The 18,330-nt window shown below is 44.2% G+C and overlaps 1 protein-coding gene across 1 annotated transcript in view; it reads right to left on the reverse strand.

Annotated features, from left to right (window-relative positions):
• Nucleotides 1-4,039: 4,039 nt before the first annotated feature.
• LOC142930539 (uncharacterized) overlaps nucleotides 4,040-18,330 on the reverse strand; it is a 119,727-nt gene continuing 105,436 nt past the window's right edge. Inside the window, exon 4 of the mRNA XM_076073192.1 lies at nucleotides 4,040-4,046. Within this exon, the coding sequence (XP_075929307.1) occupies nucleotides 4,040-4,046 (7 nt within the window). The remainder of the gene's footprint in view (nucleotides 4,047-18,330) is intronic.

Here is an 18,330-nt window from a genome sequence, read left to right on the forward strand (position 1 = left end):
TCCGTATGAATCAATAAACAGCACTAATGTTCGAGGCCCTGTAAAAGCAAAGGGGCATCCCTACAATTGCTTGGTCAAGCCACAGCTGGCAGAACTTCTTTCGCACCCACAACTAGGGGCAGCTCCAAAGAGGATGACCCCTGTAGCGGGTAGTTTGGCCTCCTCTTCCATGCTGGCGAGATATCTTAGAAGATGTGGCACTACCCACACTTTACCCCACCGAACGTGACCTATCTACGAACTGTGGTACACCCCATTTATACCGCTTGGGAAGGGGGGGGCAGAGGTGGTGGGGAGCAATGGCGGAGCCAGGATTTTCAGGTAGTCGGTCAGCCCCTCCAGCAATGAAAAATGATTGGAGTTGTCAGTAAGTAAGGACTTGTCCCTTGATTTTTATTCGACACGTGTACGGCGATGGCACAGCCATCGATCGAGGGTCGAATTCAGACCGTGTCTGATCGGCATCGCGTTCGCTGAAGGTGAATGCCTTCAGGGAAGTCGTGTACTGTATACGCAACTGCGCACAATTCTGTGAGTCAGACTATTATCCTATCATCTCATAGAGTCCCTGGCACATAATAATATGCTACACAGTGGCAGTGGGGGTCGCAAAATGCCGATTTATTACTAATAAACCTCAATGATCCGATCAAAATGAGGGATTTCGATCGGATCATTGGGGGGGCACGTGCCACCCCACCCCCCGCCATTGAGGATTGTTTCAACTGCTGTATAGCAGGACGGACTTGAACTGGCGACCTCTGGATTGAGTTAAATTGATAGTCTGAGTTGATCCATTATCATTTATAATAAACATAATTCAATCTGTTACTCAAAGTTAAATCTCTCCTTCGGTATGCGGGTATTGTAACAAGAACAGGTTAATTGTTTTCGATGAAGAATTTGCAAACCGATGAGCGGGAATGACCACGTTATGGTGGGCGTTAACTGTGGCCTTCTGTCTTGTCTCCACGTGTGCTAAGCATTACACCGCGGCAGCATCGCCTATAACTTACAGCATGGTCAAAAGTGAAATGCCGTGTCTCCACGCTCAAACCAGAATGAGAATGTTCTCATCTCCGTAGGGGATTCTGAGCCATCGGTCATTCTCCTATGGCCTTTACATAGAACAATTTCCCACAAATTGTCGATAGCAAAGTTGGTGGTCATTTCAGTGACCCGAGAGGAAAGGTGATGATCACGATGGGACTAAGTTGGTCCTGACCGGCATGCGGTATTAGCAGACTGATAAAATCTACAACATGAAAATAAAATCACTGCCTCGGTGAAATGTAAAAATAAAAACCCAAGAAAAACCTGATCTTTAAAACATAAAAGTAAATTTAATTTACCTCAATAAAACAACAGCAGAGAAAAAAACCCTTTGGCCAACAGGCCCTCAAGGTCAATAATGGTCTCGACATTTACAGTTACACCCCTTGCAAAACAACAGAGTTACATGTAAATACATGAACCAGCGAGGTCTTTAGATGCCAACGTCATGGCTTACCGTGAGGGGCGAGCATGCGGGGGGTACACAAGCCTTAGGATACACTGAGGCCAGGCCTATCGATGTCCGCGGTCACCGGTGGTGTCGCCAAGTAGCTCCGCGCTCTTAAGCACTCCGCGGTTATTCAAAACGGCACCAGGGGCGGATAGTTTTCCCCGAGGCCGTCGGAAGGTATGACAAAAGGCAGCTTAATTTAGATGAGGTGCACGCACCTCATACATTCACGCACACACACGCAAAGGCAAAGACCACCCACACGGATTTAACAGACTGTCGGGGCAGGTGCTGTTAGCGAGCGCCTATGAAGGGCGACAGGGCACACCAGGCGGTGGGTGGCCAGCACCACGCCCGGCCGCCTTTGTCTCCTCCAGTGACGATGTTCACACAACGCAACCAGGTACTTAGGGCTGAGACGACCTAGGGGAGGCCAAGGACCGGTGCAGATAATCGTCACTGGTGTTGTCCGTGAGCGGGAACCGAACTCGGGTCGGCAGGTTCGTAGCGCAGCGCGCTAGCCGCTGCACTTCCGCTCGTAGTCTCCATGAGGGAGACGGACGTCAATCAGCATAGGCCAACGCGCAATGGGCGACACAGCCGACGTTTGTGGAATGCCGGCAGCGTTCGGCTCACTGATTCTTGGGATTAAATGTAAATGCCTAAGACTCAGAGAGCCAGACTAAGTCTTCCGCGGAACGGTTGTTGAACACACAAGCGGTGCATGCATGCAAAGCGAGGCCATACCGTTTTTTTTTTGATCGTGCAGTGAGATGTGGATGCAGCTGCGTGGGCCGAGAGCTTTGATAAAGCAAATGGAGTGAGCAGAATGAGTGGTGGTAGGGGCATGAGCACTGAGCCAGAGCTGCAGAGGAACTGAGCTCAAATCCTGGTCAACTATACTAAGTAAAATAAAATTGATGGTCTCAACCTGTTATTTAGAGATGGTACAAAACCTGTGACATAAGTTATTTGGCCCAAGCTCTGTGGACCTCTACATATTAAACTAAACTATTTGGATTTTTAAAAAACTAAACTCTCAGGGCGCCACGGTAGCGAGATGTTAACTACTTCGCCTGATATACAGCAGGTCGTAGGTTCTATTTCATCCCTGACACCTATATATTTGGAGTTTGCATGGTCTCCGTGTCCTCTGGTTTTTCCCTCCACATTTAAAAACGTGCGTTTAGAGAATTTGGCTGCTATAAATTTCCACGTGATAAGCCACTTCGTTGAGCTATCATTTTGTGGCCAGGTCACTTCTGAAAAAGAGCTGTACAGCTCAGTGGGGCTTACCTGGTCAAAATAAAAAAAAACAGTTTTTAGTTTTATGTACTCTAAAAATAAACGTGAGTGAGCGTTTCAGAGGGCGTCTACAGAGCTCCATTTAGTAAGGGCCCTTCTGCCAGCAGTGGCATGAGTGAGTGCTTACAGGGCTGCCCCTTTACATTTGACCTTTGACAATAAGAGTGCTAGATAATGACAATCATATTCTTAGCTCTTTCGGTAAAGTCACGTTATGTAATATATATATAAAACAATATAATATATATAAAACAATAAAAATTCTCACGACGTTTCGACCATAACACAAACGGTCGTCATCAGGTGTGTCGGTTTGCATTAATTAATGCCAAAAAAATGTGTATTGTTTTATATATTTTATTGTTTCCCTTCAACGTGACTTTACCGAAAGAGCTAAGAATATGAATTACTGCAGTCACGAAAGCTTTAAATAAAAAAATGACAATCAAAGTAAGAGGTATTTTCCACCTTATAATGCTCTTTTGTTAGGAAGGCCCTGATGATGTCGATTGATGGCAAATTTTGTTTGCTCACACATCAAAAGTTGTCGAAGCATATTCAGTCTCGTAAATTAAAAAATGCACGACCCTTCTCGAACGATAACCAACCACTTGCAATCGCACACTGTGTGAGATGAGCACATCTGTCCTGACACACAGACATTTATTTAAGAACGTGCGTGTGTACGTGTGCAGCCCCTTGTCGACGACCCACTGTTGGGCAAGGTCTTCCCCCCTTGGCTTGTGGTCCGTTGGGATTACCTGACCATACTCCACCACGCTGATCGGTAAATATCGGCGAAGGTGGGGTGCATGAGAACGTGGGAACAAGTAAGTTACAGAATCATGACATTTTGTCACATTGCTCTCGTCTGCCCACCCCATAGTCCTCTAGCTTGCAACAACCACGGTGGTCGCTCATCGCGGCCACTGAAATTATACTATCCGGGCTGAAATCTGCTTAGCTTCTGAAATTTGACACAGATAGTAATGGCCCAGTCCGGGAGATTTGGTCATAGGTGCAACAAAAAAAATAGCCAAACTGAGTGATACTCATGTGCACACAAGAAGACTATTGTTTCTGAGGCCATACAAGCACAATGTGTTATCTCAGCAACGGTGTTGTATTTATGAACGTGGTTCAAGGCTTGTTAATAATTACTTACCTATTTCCTTTATTGAAAGAGCATTGCAGGGCAACCCTGCCTTGTAAATCAGTTCCTGTGACAACTCAGAACCTGCAACAAAAAGGCAAAAGATAAAAGAAAATTACGCATTTAATATAATCACAGTGCGAAAAAAGTTTTCAAGAAGTGGGGGCCTTTAAATAAAACGTGCCAGTCACATTCCTCATCGTATTTGCTAAGCTGGGCTTAAGCACTCTGAATGAAATGTGTATGCATGTTGTTGAACATCTTTCGCACCCCATGTAACCAAGCGCGCTAATCGGAGGTGCAAAGTTTGGATTTAAAACTGTCGATATTTTTAATAATAATAATCCATTTTATGTTTATAAATCGTGGATAGAGCTACATTAATAGCACTGTATAAGAAACTTGTTTCCCTGCTATAGCGCGTTACCATGAAACAAATAAACTTGACCGTGATGAAAAAGGATCAACTTTAAACTAAAATTCGATGTAAAATCCGTATAATTTCGGTAGATGATCTTAACAACTCAATTCAAGTTTGACCGCGTCATCCACGATGTTCAACGTCATAAAATGTGCCTTAATTTAACAGGTCCCTGCAGGGTGGGCTGGTAGGAACATTGGAATTTTGCGCAATTTTATAAGACATATCAAGACTCTGCGCTGTCTATTGCTGATTTTACACCCAACAGCACGAGATTTCACTTCGTTAAAGTATTGAAAGGGGACGGACGGACGGACACATTAATCTATTGCAGGCTGGTACACTCAGTTTACAACTTCGTTCCTACCAGTATTAAGACCTTTTCATTCAAACAATTATATTGCAGTGCATAAAACAAAACAAATCACGAGCGCCGTTGCAGAAAATGCACACAACAAAATAAATAAGCAGACAATTGCGTCTTATCGACATAATTAAATTTAAAAAAATCCTTCGTTTACAACCCAAATTTCAGCGGCATTGATTCAAGGCAAGCAAAGTCCGGACTGGTTTTGAGTGTCTCATCAGCAGTCATGTTTATAGATAATTCGCTTTAAAAATATATAACAATGCAACATGTCAATGTCGTTATGGAAGCCTTATAGATAGGGTCAGATTCACGAGGTGGTGAATGTTGCTTTTCGCAACACCGATTGGCAAAAATTTGCCATTGTTTCCACCAACAACAATAATCACCAAGGTGACTCAGGCCAATTCATCAAGATGTAAACACAGTTCAATCTGTACGGGCAACTATTAAAACACATGTCAACGTCCTAAAACTTTGCCGTGTGCATCGATTATAGCCAAGAAAGTGATGATGACTCATTCCTGATTATGATGAAAATCTAAGAAACGTTTACGCTCTGCTGTAAATGTTAATTACAGTCGTCCAAACAAATAAGGGGGGAGTTGTAATTTGCTGAAGAAAAATACCAATAGTCCATCAGACTATCGGCAATTTAGATGCCACATGGTAGCATTTGTAGAAAGTGTAAACAGTTTTTACTTCAGTTGAACACGTGGGCTTTCACGACCAATATTTTCTGGCGATAGGTCACGGTACTCGAATTGTAAATGTTGTGGGTTTTACTCTCCAACAGACCGGTGTGCTGAACTTGTAACCAATTAGCACGTTTTGTTTACGTGACAAACCTTGCTAATTGGCTGTGTCGGGTGGTGGCGGGTTTAACCACACATTGACATGTACGCGATCTAACCGAAAAACGTATATCATGGATAGTTTTGACTTCAACGTTGGTCATCAGCGATCTGAGGCCTGTTAATCTACCCATACAATAGCTAGCACCTGCCCAAAAATGTTCATGACAAGTTGGAAGACTTATCACAAGCAATACAAGGACACATTTGGCAAATTTTGGACCGAAGGAAAGCCCACCTGCTTAGCGCAATTGCTATACGATTAAAATGTTGCCAAAAATATCTAACTGGACACGAAACATCGTTAAAAGAGGAGTTAATTACTTTCACTTTCGATCGATCTGCAACAGCATTCTGACATTTCAAATACAGTTCACCATTCAGGAATAACAACATTATTTTGCGCACGGCAAAGTCGCGTTTAGACAAATCGCATAACTCTTTCAAACATTCAACATATTTGGCACCGTAGACCTTAAATAAAATGCCAAACTCTTCACCGCAAAATTGCGAAGACAATTATCGCAGTGCACAAACCCTCGTAAAAAAATGTTCACGTAAAAAGTTACTTGCAACAATGTACAAAAATTAAAGAATATCCAAACCTTTGGATGGACACCGTCCAGATGAGTTAATGGTGAATATCGTCACGGGAAATTCACCGCAAGCGCGGTAGAGTATTGGTAAATATTTCGAAAAGACGGCGAAACACAAGGAGTTGAGCGCATCGCTTACCCACAACATTCGCGACAACCACCGTGTTACTAAGTAGTTGCACTGCACACACACACCCCACGTTCAATGGGAATCCAACCCAGGTCACATGACCCATCAGAGAGAGAGAGAGAGGGCTCTGAAGGAAAGTGGACCCGACCATTGCACAAGGCAGGAGGTTCAAAGTGTAACATATTTTATATTCGGTGTACAGTGTCGTATCTTAGAGTCGCGCTCATCGAATAAACTTCCTTTATACTGTATACACACATTACAGACATTGACGTATTCCGCAACATGTATATAATGAGTAGCACCTATCACAGGATTGTTTTATATGTTGAAATATCTATTTGCATATTCACGGATATGGCTTTTTTTTCGCGAGCACTAATGCAATATATGTCTGCATAACAGAGCGGCGAAGTAATGCACGGTGTAAAATCCGCCTTTATTTTTAGTGAGCAATAACAAAACACACACACACACAGATATGGCGCCACCAGAATATCTTTCATGTCACCCTTTGTTTAATCGCCTGGCCTTTTAAACATTCATTTAGCAAAAGCTGACATGTTCCAGGGAGAGTGGAGGGAGGGATATCAGACACTCGGATACGTGACACTCAAGAACACCACGCCACGTGTAACGCAGCCTCGGCACATCATCCTCCACAGCACAGTGCGCACTTGTAGTCCCTGGTCACCACCACTCCTAGCCAGGGAATATATTAATTTCTCAGTGTTTATGTGCAACAAAGAGAGGTTGAGTTTGGTTTTTTTATTATACCAGGGGTTCCTTTGATCTCGAATGCAACGACTTCTTTGTTTATCCAAGAAAGCCTCACTAAGCCCCCGGGGACGCTTTCAGGAGAGTTCTTGCCGTGGTATGTTTGAACAACTCCTTTTTTATTTTTGAGTATTTCTTTTGTACGAATGCGAGCAGACCAGATTGTGTTGAGAAAGCACATGCGAATGAGAGCAGAGTTCTTTAAAAAAAATCGATATAAATAGGTCAGAAAACTACTTGACATGACACATCCCTCTTGGCACCACAGTCACCTCCTTATCACCCAACGATCACTGCTATTGCCATGGTCACTGTTTCTATGAACTTCACTCCTTGATTCCTCCACACATGCTGAGGATTCAGCCAACCAGAATCACTTTCGCACACCGAGACACGCATAATCACCCAGGGACCCGCAGACAACTGCAGAGAAACACAGGAGTCACACAGAGACACATAGACTCACAGAGACACGCAGATACATACACAGGGATACACAGAGACACACAGACTCACACAGGCTCCTTCAGACTCGTGCAGAGACACACGGTCACGCAAAGACAGACTCACACAGAGACACACAGACTCACAGAGACACACAGACTCACACAGAGACACACAGACTCACAGAGACACACAGACTCACACAGACTCACAGAGACACACATACTCACACAGGGACACATAGACTCACAGAGACACACAGACTCACACAGAGACACACAGACTCACAGAGACACACAGACTCACACAGAGACACACAGACTCACACAGGGACACACAGACTCACAGAGACACACAGACTCACACAGGCTCCTTCAGACTCAGACAGAGATACACAGACTCACAGAGACACATAGGCTAACACAGGCTCCTTGAGACTCACACAGAGACACACAGACTCACAGAGACACGCAGATACATACACAGGGATACACAGAGACACACAGACTCACACAGGCTCCTTCAGACTCGTGCAGAGACACACGGTCACGCAAAGACACAGACTCACACAGAGACACACAGACTCACAGAGACACACAGACTCACACAGGGACACACAGACTCACAGAGACACACAGACTCACACAGGGACACACAGACTCACAGAGACACACAGACTCACACAGGCTCCTTCAGACTCAGACAGAGACACACAGACTCACAGAGACACACAGACTCACACAGGCTCCTTCAGACTCACACAGAGACACACAGACTCACAGAGACACGCAGATACATACACAGGGGTACACAGAGACACACAGACTCACACAGGCTCCTTCAGACTCACACAGAGACACAGACTCACAGAGACACACAAACTCACACAGAGACACAAGCTCGTCCATGCTCTGTTCAACCACCACACTTCAGGGCAAAACCCTTCTCTGTCTGCTGCTTCCCTTGCACTGCTCGACGTTCACATGCTCCCACCATCGTATCTTTCACCAAGTAATTGTCTGCCTGCTCAATTCAAGCAACGTATTAACTCATATTTATTACATCTTCAATATTGTCCTTTGTTGCTGGCAATGCCACCAAAACCCTTGGCAGTTTTGTCCTATGGGCCTGTGCTCAGCAACCTTGCAAACAAACAACAGCACAAATTCCAGTTTGATTTTTGAACCCCCTCTCTCCACCAAGACAAACAACTCCAGCAGGTAGAACGGCCCATCATCGACGGCCCGCCGAGTGAAATCTCACCCAATGCTGTGTACCCACTGTCAAAGGCAATAAAATGCAATTCCTGAGGTGGCTGGGTGGGTGAGATCAGAGCGCTGAGATGGCACTGCCGAGACCCTGGGTTTGAGTCCCCAGCAAACGCTTGTGATTTAACTTCTCAAGCTCAGTGAGTTGATGTTATCAGGCTGCTCGCCAATGGCAGCGGCAACAACAACAAAAAATCGTTCACATAAAAGTTGGTTCTGCACTTTATTCGGTAAAATTCCAGCTCTTTGAGAATTAAAATATCGGTTCGAATGTCATGTGATCAACATTATTCCCATATGCAGAGTGGGAAAGGGCTACCCTCTGCTATGCGGACCAGAAGGTCACTTAACTATTTTTTTATTTTACCAGGTAAAGCCCACTGAAATATTACCTCTTTTTCAGAAGCAACCTGTCCACAAATGATAGCTGAACGAAGTGTTTTATCACGTGGAAACTTGTATCAGCCGAATGACCTAAAAACATGTTTCTAAATGTGGAGGGACCACGGGGAGAACATGCAAACTCCAAATATACACGAGCCGTCAGGGTCAGGATCGAATCCATGACCTTCTGCATACCAGGTGAGGGAGATAACATCTCGCCACCGCGGCGCCCCTCGCAGAGACCTCATTTGCAGGGATCTTACAGGTAGCTCTGTGATATCTGCTTCCGTGGGACATTCTCCAACATTAAAAATTGCACTACGCTGTGAGAGACCTGAGACTATTTTTCGGTTCACGAGACGACGCCGATCACACAATTGGGATAAAAACATGTGTTTTTTTTTAAATAAACAAAATGTTTAACAAAATAAAAACGAAGGCACTTTCTTTACGAAGTTTTGACTGCACCCTGGGTAAAGTTTAAGGGTCACATTCATGCAAAACTTATAAATACATTTACATGCATATAACCCCCCCACCCCACATCTCTTCCCCAAAAAAGCCACATGTGTCACGTGCGTGTGTACACAGTGGCATCCAAATTACTGTCCTGACGCCAGATAAAATGTTATATTTATATCAGAAAGCTAACAGTCCTATCATATGGTGACATCATTAATAATAGACCTCACTTATTTCATACGATCTCCCGCCCCCATCACCACTTTATAGAGTTTCACAAGGTCGCTGGCCAGACCACTTGCGGGCGTATTAATTTCACACTCGTATTCGCAGGCACCCCTCCTTTTAACGCTAAATGCGTCATTATGACAGCGCAAAGGAAAAACAACAGGTGTCAACATCTGTCACACGAGACATTCTATTGCCACATTTACATTTTAATCTATGCACAACGGACCTCCGAATATGCAAAGAAAAAAAGCAATATTCGGACAAGAGCGTCTATTATTGGCATTCTAACAATGATTTTGCCACGCATTTTTATTTCCGACATTTTCTATGTCACAGATTCATATGCTGTCATCTGAAACTTCTCCATCAATGTATTTTCGCTGTGTGGATGTTTGCCATTTGTGCTGTACGTATAGCTCTCCAATGTGCTTTAGGATTGCACCGTGTGCTGTTTGGCATGATGTCCGACGTTTCACTGCAACTGCGGGGAGCTTCTTTAGGAACTGAAAAGTAAGCCGCCCCATTCAGTTCCTGAAGAAGCTCCCACCCAGACAAAACGTCGAATATCCCGCCGAACAACACGTGGTATAACCCGAAAACAACAGTGTTCAGAAAGCCAATATTCGTGAATATACTGGCCAAAAACCCGAGTAATTTACACAAAATTACAATTGCTCAAACCAGTATGCTGAACAATGGCCGCACAGACATCGCAGCACGGGTGGTTTGTAAGTGGCCATGGAACGTTCCAGGTATTTGCAACGATTTGTTTTGGATTACGGCCCAGCTCCAGAAATGCCCCCCCACCCCAACCCCCCCCAAAAATTGGGTCGACCTATGAACTGGCAAAAAGAAAAGACGGAGCTGTGTTGGTTTAACGCCCATTGAAGTTTATTCTACTTTTTGGCATGTCTTTTTCGAGATACAAAAACATGATAAAGAGCGGGTCGCCCACTGGTTCCTGTTTCATAATTAAACTGGATTCCGCAGTAAACAGATATTTAATTTTCCGGCAGGGACGTGCGCGCGCACGCGGTCGCACAATTGCACGCCGTTTTATTTGAAACACGTGCCCTTATTTTCAAACGTCAGGAACCGTTTTATGCTAAATAAAGTCACCATGGGTGTTCCAGATTGGCGGCATCAGGTGCCGTCCAATGCATTTAACTGTAGAACTGCAAAATGTTCCTTGTAAAACACATTAATTATATACATATAAACACACATACACCATCTGCCGTGTGGGTAGTCTGGAAAACATGGACTCGCTCGGTACAACCTTACATTGCAGTTTAAATCACGCACTGAGCATGACAACAAAGACAGTGGGGATTCTCAAACTCTGTCGCGCGTCTTTCCAAGTTAATCAATTTTGTTGTTGTTGTTCAAATGTCAATCAATTAGGTAATGGTGCGTTGCATACAGTCGTTGTCTAGTGCTGTGTATGTAAATTGTACAGATGAATGTCCCGTAGAGTTTGATCCCAAAATACAAGTACAAATATCATTCAAAAAAGATTCTGTTACCTGCATAGGAGGGAAACAAATGATTTCACTTGCTCTTTTGGCACTACAAGTTTGCAGTGCCAGATATATTGAACTGCATTTCCTACCAAAATACTGGCTGGAGAGTATGCCTAATTAAATTACATGGACCAAAAGATCACCACTCAGGAAAGGCTAGGATTATGGCTCTAACTAATGTCATTTCGCTTTGCCTTCATATTCCGATTGAGACTTTTTTTCCTTTTAATCCAGAGAATAAAACTTGCAAAGGCAGTTTTATATGGTGCGGTTTCTATGCTTTGAATCAATCATGTACTGCCATGCACAATCAGCACAACTGTGGCAACACACACTACATAATACGCTCCTGAGACCGGCACATAAAAGAGCAAAGTTCGAAGCCAAATTCCTATTGAAACATCCGTCAGCATCACGTAACTACAAAAGCTGCATTTGTGGAATCATGGTTATAGGAAGGAGTAGATCAAACACAGGGGTATGTTTAGAGGGGTTGATAACACAGGACACTATTGTAGATACTTTTAGCACATTTTACATTAAATCATAATTGTACTAATACATAATTTTCAGATAATCCACTGCTGGATGAAGACCTCTCCACACAGTATTGGTCACCAAGGTTGTTTGACCATACTTTATCATGCTGGTCAGTGTCGATGAGTGAGGGTGCAGATCCAGGACTGGTTCAGATATACATCACCACTGTATGTATACATGTTGAACTTCTGTCGCACCGTACATATCCCACCGTGCTAATCGGAGGTGCGGGGGAATGACAACAAAACTCAACACAAAAAACTGTTCAAAAGAAATTAGTTATCAATCCAGATTTAAAAGAGCAGAGCTTCAGCGGCTTCCTAATATCGGAAGGAAGAGCGTTCCAGACGGCCACAAAAGCGCATGTGAAAGTGCGTGATGCAGTGACCATCTCAAACCAAATTGTGGCTCTGCAAGCCTCTCCTCAGCGTGCCTGGCAAGGCGATGTTGAATAATCCTTGCCAGGACCTTTCCCGGCACACTGAGGAGTGAGATGCCCCTGTAGTTGTTACAGTCTGTGGGGTCTCCCTTCTTAAAGAGGGGGACCACCAGGGCGTGGCCGGAGTTTGCATGATGGTTTACGCTCCTTGACGAAATCATCTAGGTGTTGAGGACCAAGAGTTCGCCAGGCTTATACCGACATCGTGGATGCTGCCAAGTTTAACGTGGACGCAGGAAGGGATCAACGGGCAAGCTTATAAACCGAGTTTGTTATTGTTATTATTAAATGCGGCCGCATCCAGGATGTTGGTGTGTAAGCCAGGTGGAACTCTTGGTCCTCCTCATTCGCTAGATGTTAAGATTCATCAAGGGATCGGTGGGCATTGGCATGGACGCAGAGAAGAACATGATGGAAGGACATCCGTGCAGCCGACCTCACGCAAATGCTTGCCTACAAGAGGGAGTTTTTACTTTAGTGGTATATTCTTACACCGAATTTGGCAAATGGCTTATCCACTTCGTATTTTTTTTGTGTGCAAACTCTCGCTCTGTACACCGTTCCACTCGTAGGCTGTATTTATTCACCTCTTACAAAAGCTGCGTTGTCTCTATTCGCCTTTCACCTGATTCTAATGAGGGGCCCAATGAAGTGAACGAGAGATTTAAGTTACTCTGCAGCCACACTGCTTGCAAAACCAAACTAATGGAATAAAAACAACTCAATTAGCATAAACAGCAAGAGTTGAAGCACACACAGACTTGCTTTTGCACTAGATTAAATATACCACCTTCCGTATCTCCACATAACAAGAAAACGAATTTCAGTTCCATCAGCTTTCCAGAATTATGTCAGCCAGCAGCATTTGTTGAAACACGCAAACCCTGGAGCGGCTATCGACCTTCTCTGTTTGCATGTTTAAACAATTGCTACTCATTACCCGTCTGCAGGGCCAACATGCCAATATACTGACACATTTAATTGTTACGCGGACATACAGATCGGATATGTTATTATTTAACTACCTAGAATGCATGTATGTTGAACGTCTTTTGCGGTGTACGTAGCCAACTGTGCTAATCGGAGGTGCGGGCGGAAGGGAAAAAAATAAACACAAAAAGCAGTGATAAACAAACGAGTTTTCCATCGGGAAATAATGCTCGCCTCATGAGGTTTATTACAAGCCTGCGTTTGTGTTGCCTAGATATTGCTGTACTTCACCCCCGTCTCTCGCATAATGTCCGTGACGCAGTCATTTTTAGTCTATTGATGGTCGGCGATGCGGCAATCGACTCATCTCGACGAGCTGTACTCACGATGTACCACCACCACGGTGTGTACCGCAAGCGTTCAGGGTTTCGGCGCAATCGTCCTCGCTCCGTTTCGACATCGCGGAGTGTGGCACTGATTTCGGATTGATTGGTACCCCAGTCGCGGAGTGAAGTACACCCCTGGACAAAAATAGTGTCCCGGAAATAAAGTATTTAATTGCCTCGGCCATTGTGTATTATTTGGTATTCCCCGGGGTACCGCCATAGGGATCAGTTGTATTGTACGGCACTGCTTCACCCCCCACATGTATGCTCCCTGCCTTCACCAACCCACGCTGACACGGTGAAGTATGATGAAATAACCCCCACAACTCAAATTGTAAATCTTGTGGGCTTACTACTGCAACACACCGGGTGTGCTGAAGTAGTAAATAATCGGCACGTTTTGTTTACGTGACAAATCCTAACTAGTTGGCCGTGTCGGGTGTGTGGTGGGTTAACGACACATTCAAACTCACGCGATCTAAATCAAACAACAAAAAAACCAACCCCTTTATTGTGAAGAGACGTCTGCTGTCGCAATGCGTGTGTAGCTCAAACTCAACATAGGTTTGATTCTCGACATTGTCCCTACCTAGTTGATTGAGTGACAGACCAAGAATGTGATCATCGTGCCCTGTCAGTCGGGCAAAAAAAAAACAGCTTGCAAGTTGAATGTGACAAATGTAATCTCATGAGGGATTTAACAAAAAAAACAACACCTTACAGTATAGATCAAAACAGGTTTGCAACATAATCCACATTGTTTTGAGATTAGCACCCAGGCAAAATTTCACAATTGGTAGCATCTCAACCCAAGGGGGTTGCATTAAAAGTTGTGAGCTATTAATACTATTGTTCATGGGAAATGACAATTTCTCAGCATCGCCGGGGATTTACAAAATTCAGTACTCAAATAGCTCAAATAGGTAAGCGAAGAACCACATTCCGCATTATTTTTAGATTACCATTTGGGTAAAAACGCAATCGGTAGCATTTCAACTCTTGCAGGTCACGCCAAAGGTTGTGAGCTGTAACAACAGCTTGATGTGAACGACAATTCAGTAACTAATTATTTGTTATTTGTACTCTTGGAATATAAAGAGCCGTTGCTCTTTACTGTATATATAAAGGAAAGCCTCACTAAAGTCTTAAAGATTATTTTCCGGGAGGGGCCTGTGGGTTGGACGTTCAGCAAATTTCTATTCACGAGCATTTCGCGCGCGGTGAGGAAACTGTAAGGCCCAATGAAAACCCCTACGACACGAGGTTCCACACAAATAGATTTAAGAATCCGTTTCTCTGCTGTCACCTCTCAGCCATCTCTTCGTAAATTAAAACAGATGCAAAAAAATAGCATTATGCTTTTATACTTTTTCAGAAATTTAAACCAAAAAAAGTCTGGGACACTCATGTCTACACAAACAAATATTATTTGCATTATTATAATAAAATAATATTTTATTATTTCCCTTCTACGTGACTTTACCGAAAGAACCAAGAATATGAATCCTTGCAGTCACGAAAGCTTTAAATCTAAACATGTGAATGTTTTCTTTTGCGTGCTAAACAAACTAATAAAGCTAATAATAATTAGTGGCATTGTTGTGGGGAATTAAAATACCAGAATAATTGTCCGCTTATTTGTTTTGTGAATAAGATAATAATAGTCGTGCATGCTGTGCTCACACCATACGTAGCCAAATGTGCTAATCAATCGGAGGTGCGGAGGATGGAAGACAAAATAAATACAAAAATCACTTCTAAAGAAATGAATTTTCAATCTAGATGATCTAAAAGTGCATAGCTCCAGTGGCTTCCTAATATCGGAAGGAAGAGCGTTCCAGACAGTCGCAGAAGCGCATCTGAAAGCGCGCGATGAGGTGATCTTTTTTTGGTGGCCAGCCAAAAAGCCGCTGAGAGGATGAAACCTCATATTTAAGGTGTTCCTCATAAATGGAGGAACACCTCATATTTAAAAGGAATCTATACTTTGATCATTACCATACAAAAAAAAGATTAACAGAGATGGGGTTCCCCACATTTGGACCCCACCAAATGTCATGCCGCAAGCAACTTTCCGCAAATGTGTGACTATTTGAACGTTGGATGGATAGAGGCAACGGAGGGGAGGAATAAACATGCCTAGAGGTGACCGCAACATTTCATGACACACAAATACAGTTGATGCCACCGCATTGGATACCCTGTAAACTACTGTATATTGAAAGCTCTTTTACCTGTACTCCTGTTCGCCACTTATCCTCTATGCCGTAACACCCGAATCTATCTACGGAATATCATTATCCTCACATAAATTCCTGCTGCTATCGGAGATTATCTGCGGATAAGAGGAGTCAGCCAGAAGTGGCAGTAAATTCATCATATTATTCATAGATGCGTTGATAAGCTTAGTAATTTACACGGGTAAACACAGAAAACAGAATCTGCAAACTGTCCACACATAGCCACGTATAACAGGATTTCCACTGCGTTGTGATTCCAAAGTCTTGCAAAACAATTTGCCAAATAATATACCAGGTACAGTGTGAGCAGCAAGCAAAGACTAACACATCCAAGAGCATCTACATATGGCCATAGCTCAATGCACTTGGGACAGCTTCAGTTGCTGTGCTATATTGTTTACGAAACAGTCAGTAACACTAACAGGCTGTTTCCAAGGGTGCACCGATGTCAAATAAGGTCTTCCTTGACGGCGTGCCAGTGCAAATGCTAGACCTGACGTCAAGTAAACGCTTGCTTTCCCGAGGACGTCACGGTCAAGTGGGGATTATGAGATGCAGCTTAACAAAACGGCCCAAAAAAATTCCTCGCGCCAAAGGAAAGCGTTGAACCCATTTGAATAAATGAACGATCCAAGCAGGTGCCTCGGCTCGTCCCGGTGATGCACAGACGGCACTTGCTGTCAAAGTCACTTGGCAAAGTGAGTTTCACATTTGACGCGTGTGGCTGTGTGCGCAGCTCAAATTATTTATCTAATTATCCGGAACACCCGGTCTGGTGACTCAGCGATTTAGCAAGCGGATCATGTTATCTGAAGTTTGCGAGCTCCAATTCGGGTTAGGGATTGACTCAGCCCATCATCCCTCTGGGGTCAAGGGTCAATAAAGTGTCTACCAGTTTGTGGGGAAGTTGACAGTGGTTGTCCAATGGGTAGTCTTGACCCTGCCATAGGAATTTGACATTCCCACCACTGGCTCAGGGGCTGCAAGCAGATTAGCACCGCCTTGATGCTCATTTGGGCCAGAAATAAAACACGTTTTACTCATCTATTGCAGTGTATTTCCGCTCCAGTCCTCACGACCCATGGTACAGCTTTGTGTGATTACCAACCATCAGGTGCATGGGCTGAGAAGTGGCTTGAGTTGCATACAAATAGGAAAGATTGGTAATCATGAAAAGGTACAGCATGGGGAGCCGTGCGGACTGGAGTTAAGAAATACCCGGTGAGTCCTATGGATGTCGAGCGGTCACTTTGGGAGGCTTTCTTGCCTCGTGGTTATCAGCATGTCAAACTCCACCTACCGATAAGCTATCGACCTAAAGTAAAAGTGACAAGGTCCCACACTTAGATTAGCACTGGACCAGTGTTCATCTCTGCTGGCGGTCATGAGCCAGTGGTGCAAACCCCACGATTTTAAGGATGGGACCATTCAGCAGATTTTTTTTTAGCTGCTAATTTTTGGCTAGTTTCATATGTACTGATCCTCACGGGCACGACGCGGACCCATACATATGTGCCACTAATCTCAGACACCTCGGAATAATTTCAACTTCACTGATTCTCACAATCAAGTTGTGGACCCATACATTTATGCTTCTAGGTACCCAGATATGGGCAGAAATTGTAAAAAAAAAATTCGGTCGTGACAGTGTGTTAATAATTTCAGCCCAACTTTAGTCGACTTGAGTGTATCGGAAGGTCGTGTACGGTGGGATAAAGTGTGGGTACTCCCACCTCCTCCAAGATGTCTGGCCAGCATGGAAGAGTAGGCCAATGTACTCTCTAGAGGAGTTGTACAGAGTCCTCTCGAGTGGAAGCCCTTCCTGTCAGGTGTTGCCGTAAGCAAGCAATGTCAGGGCTGCACCTTTGCCCTTAAAGCTTCTGCCTTGGGCGTCTATCAAAACCCTCTGTTCCACTGAAAGCGAGTCGAGCGGACATCTATGCAACAATTGCCTGCCGAATGAGGTTTCTATAGCAAACGCAGAGCTGGTGTCATTTGCATGCAGTATTAATGCTCCGCTCCAACAGGTCAATTACCCCGTGAGGGCCTGCATTATGCAGGCTCGGGTTGCACGGGACACAGTCGTTATTTGTGTGGTCATTTCATCGCTTGGGCAACATAACGGTGCGACTTATGGAGGAGTCAAGAAGATCCCAGCACTTTATCGTGAGGGGCCTACGTAATTACCGCACGTTTAAAGTGCCGAGGAGCTCCGTTATTTTTTGAAGTGCGGGCAAACAATGGAGCGGCGCACGAGCATTTTTGTTGTTGTTGTTGTATCGCTGAACACTTTGGCTCACGGACTGACGTTACATTTAGAGCCCTGGCACTGAAAATAACCCACGTCAGTGGCCTTCTTTCGCAGAGGACATCAGC

Source organism: Petromyzon marinus, chromosome 41, assembly GCF_048934315.1.
Source record: "Petromyzon marinus isolate PM22_M1 ecotype Great Lakes invasive population chromosome 41, UKy_Petmar_22M1.pri1.0, whole genome shotgun sequence".
In the NCBI taxonomy this organism is placed as follows: Eukaryota; Metazoa; Chordata; class Hyperoartia; order Petromyzontiformes; family Petromyzontidae; genus Petromyzon; species Petromyzon marinus.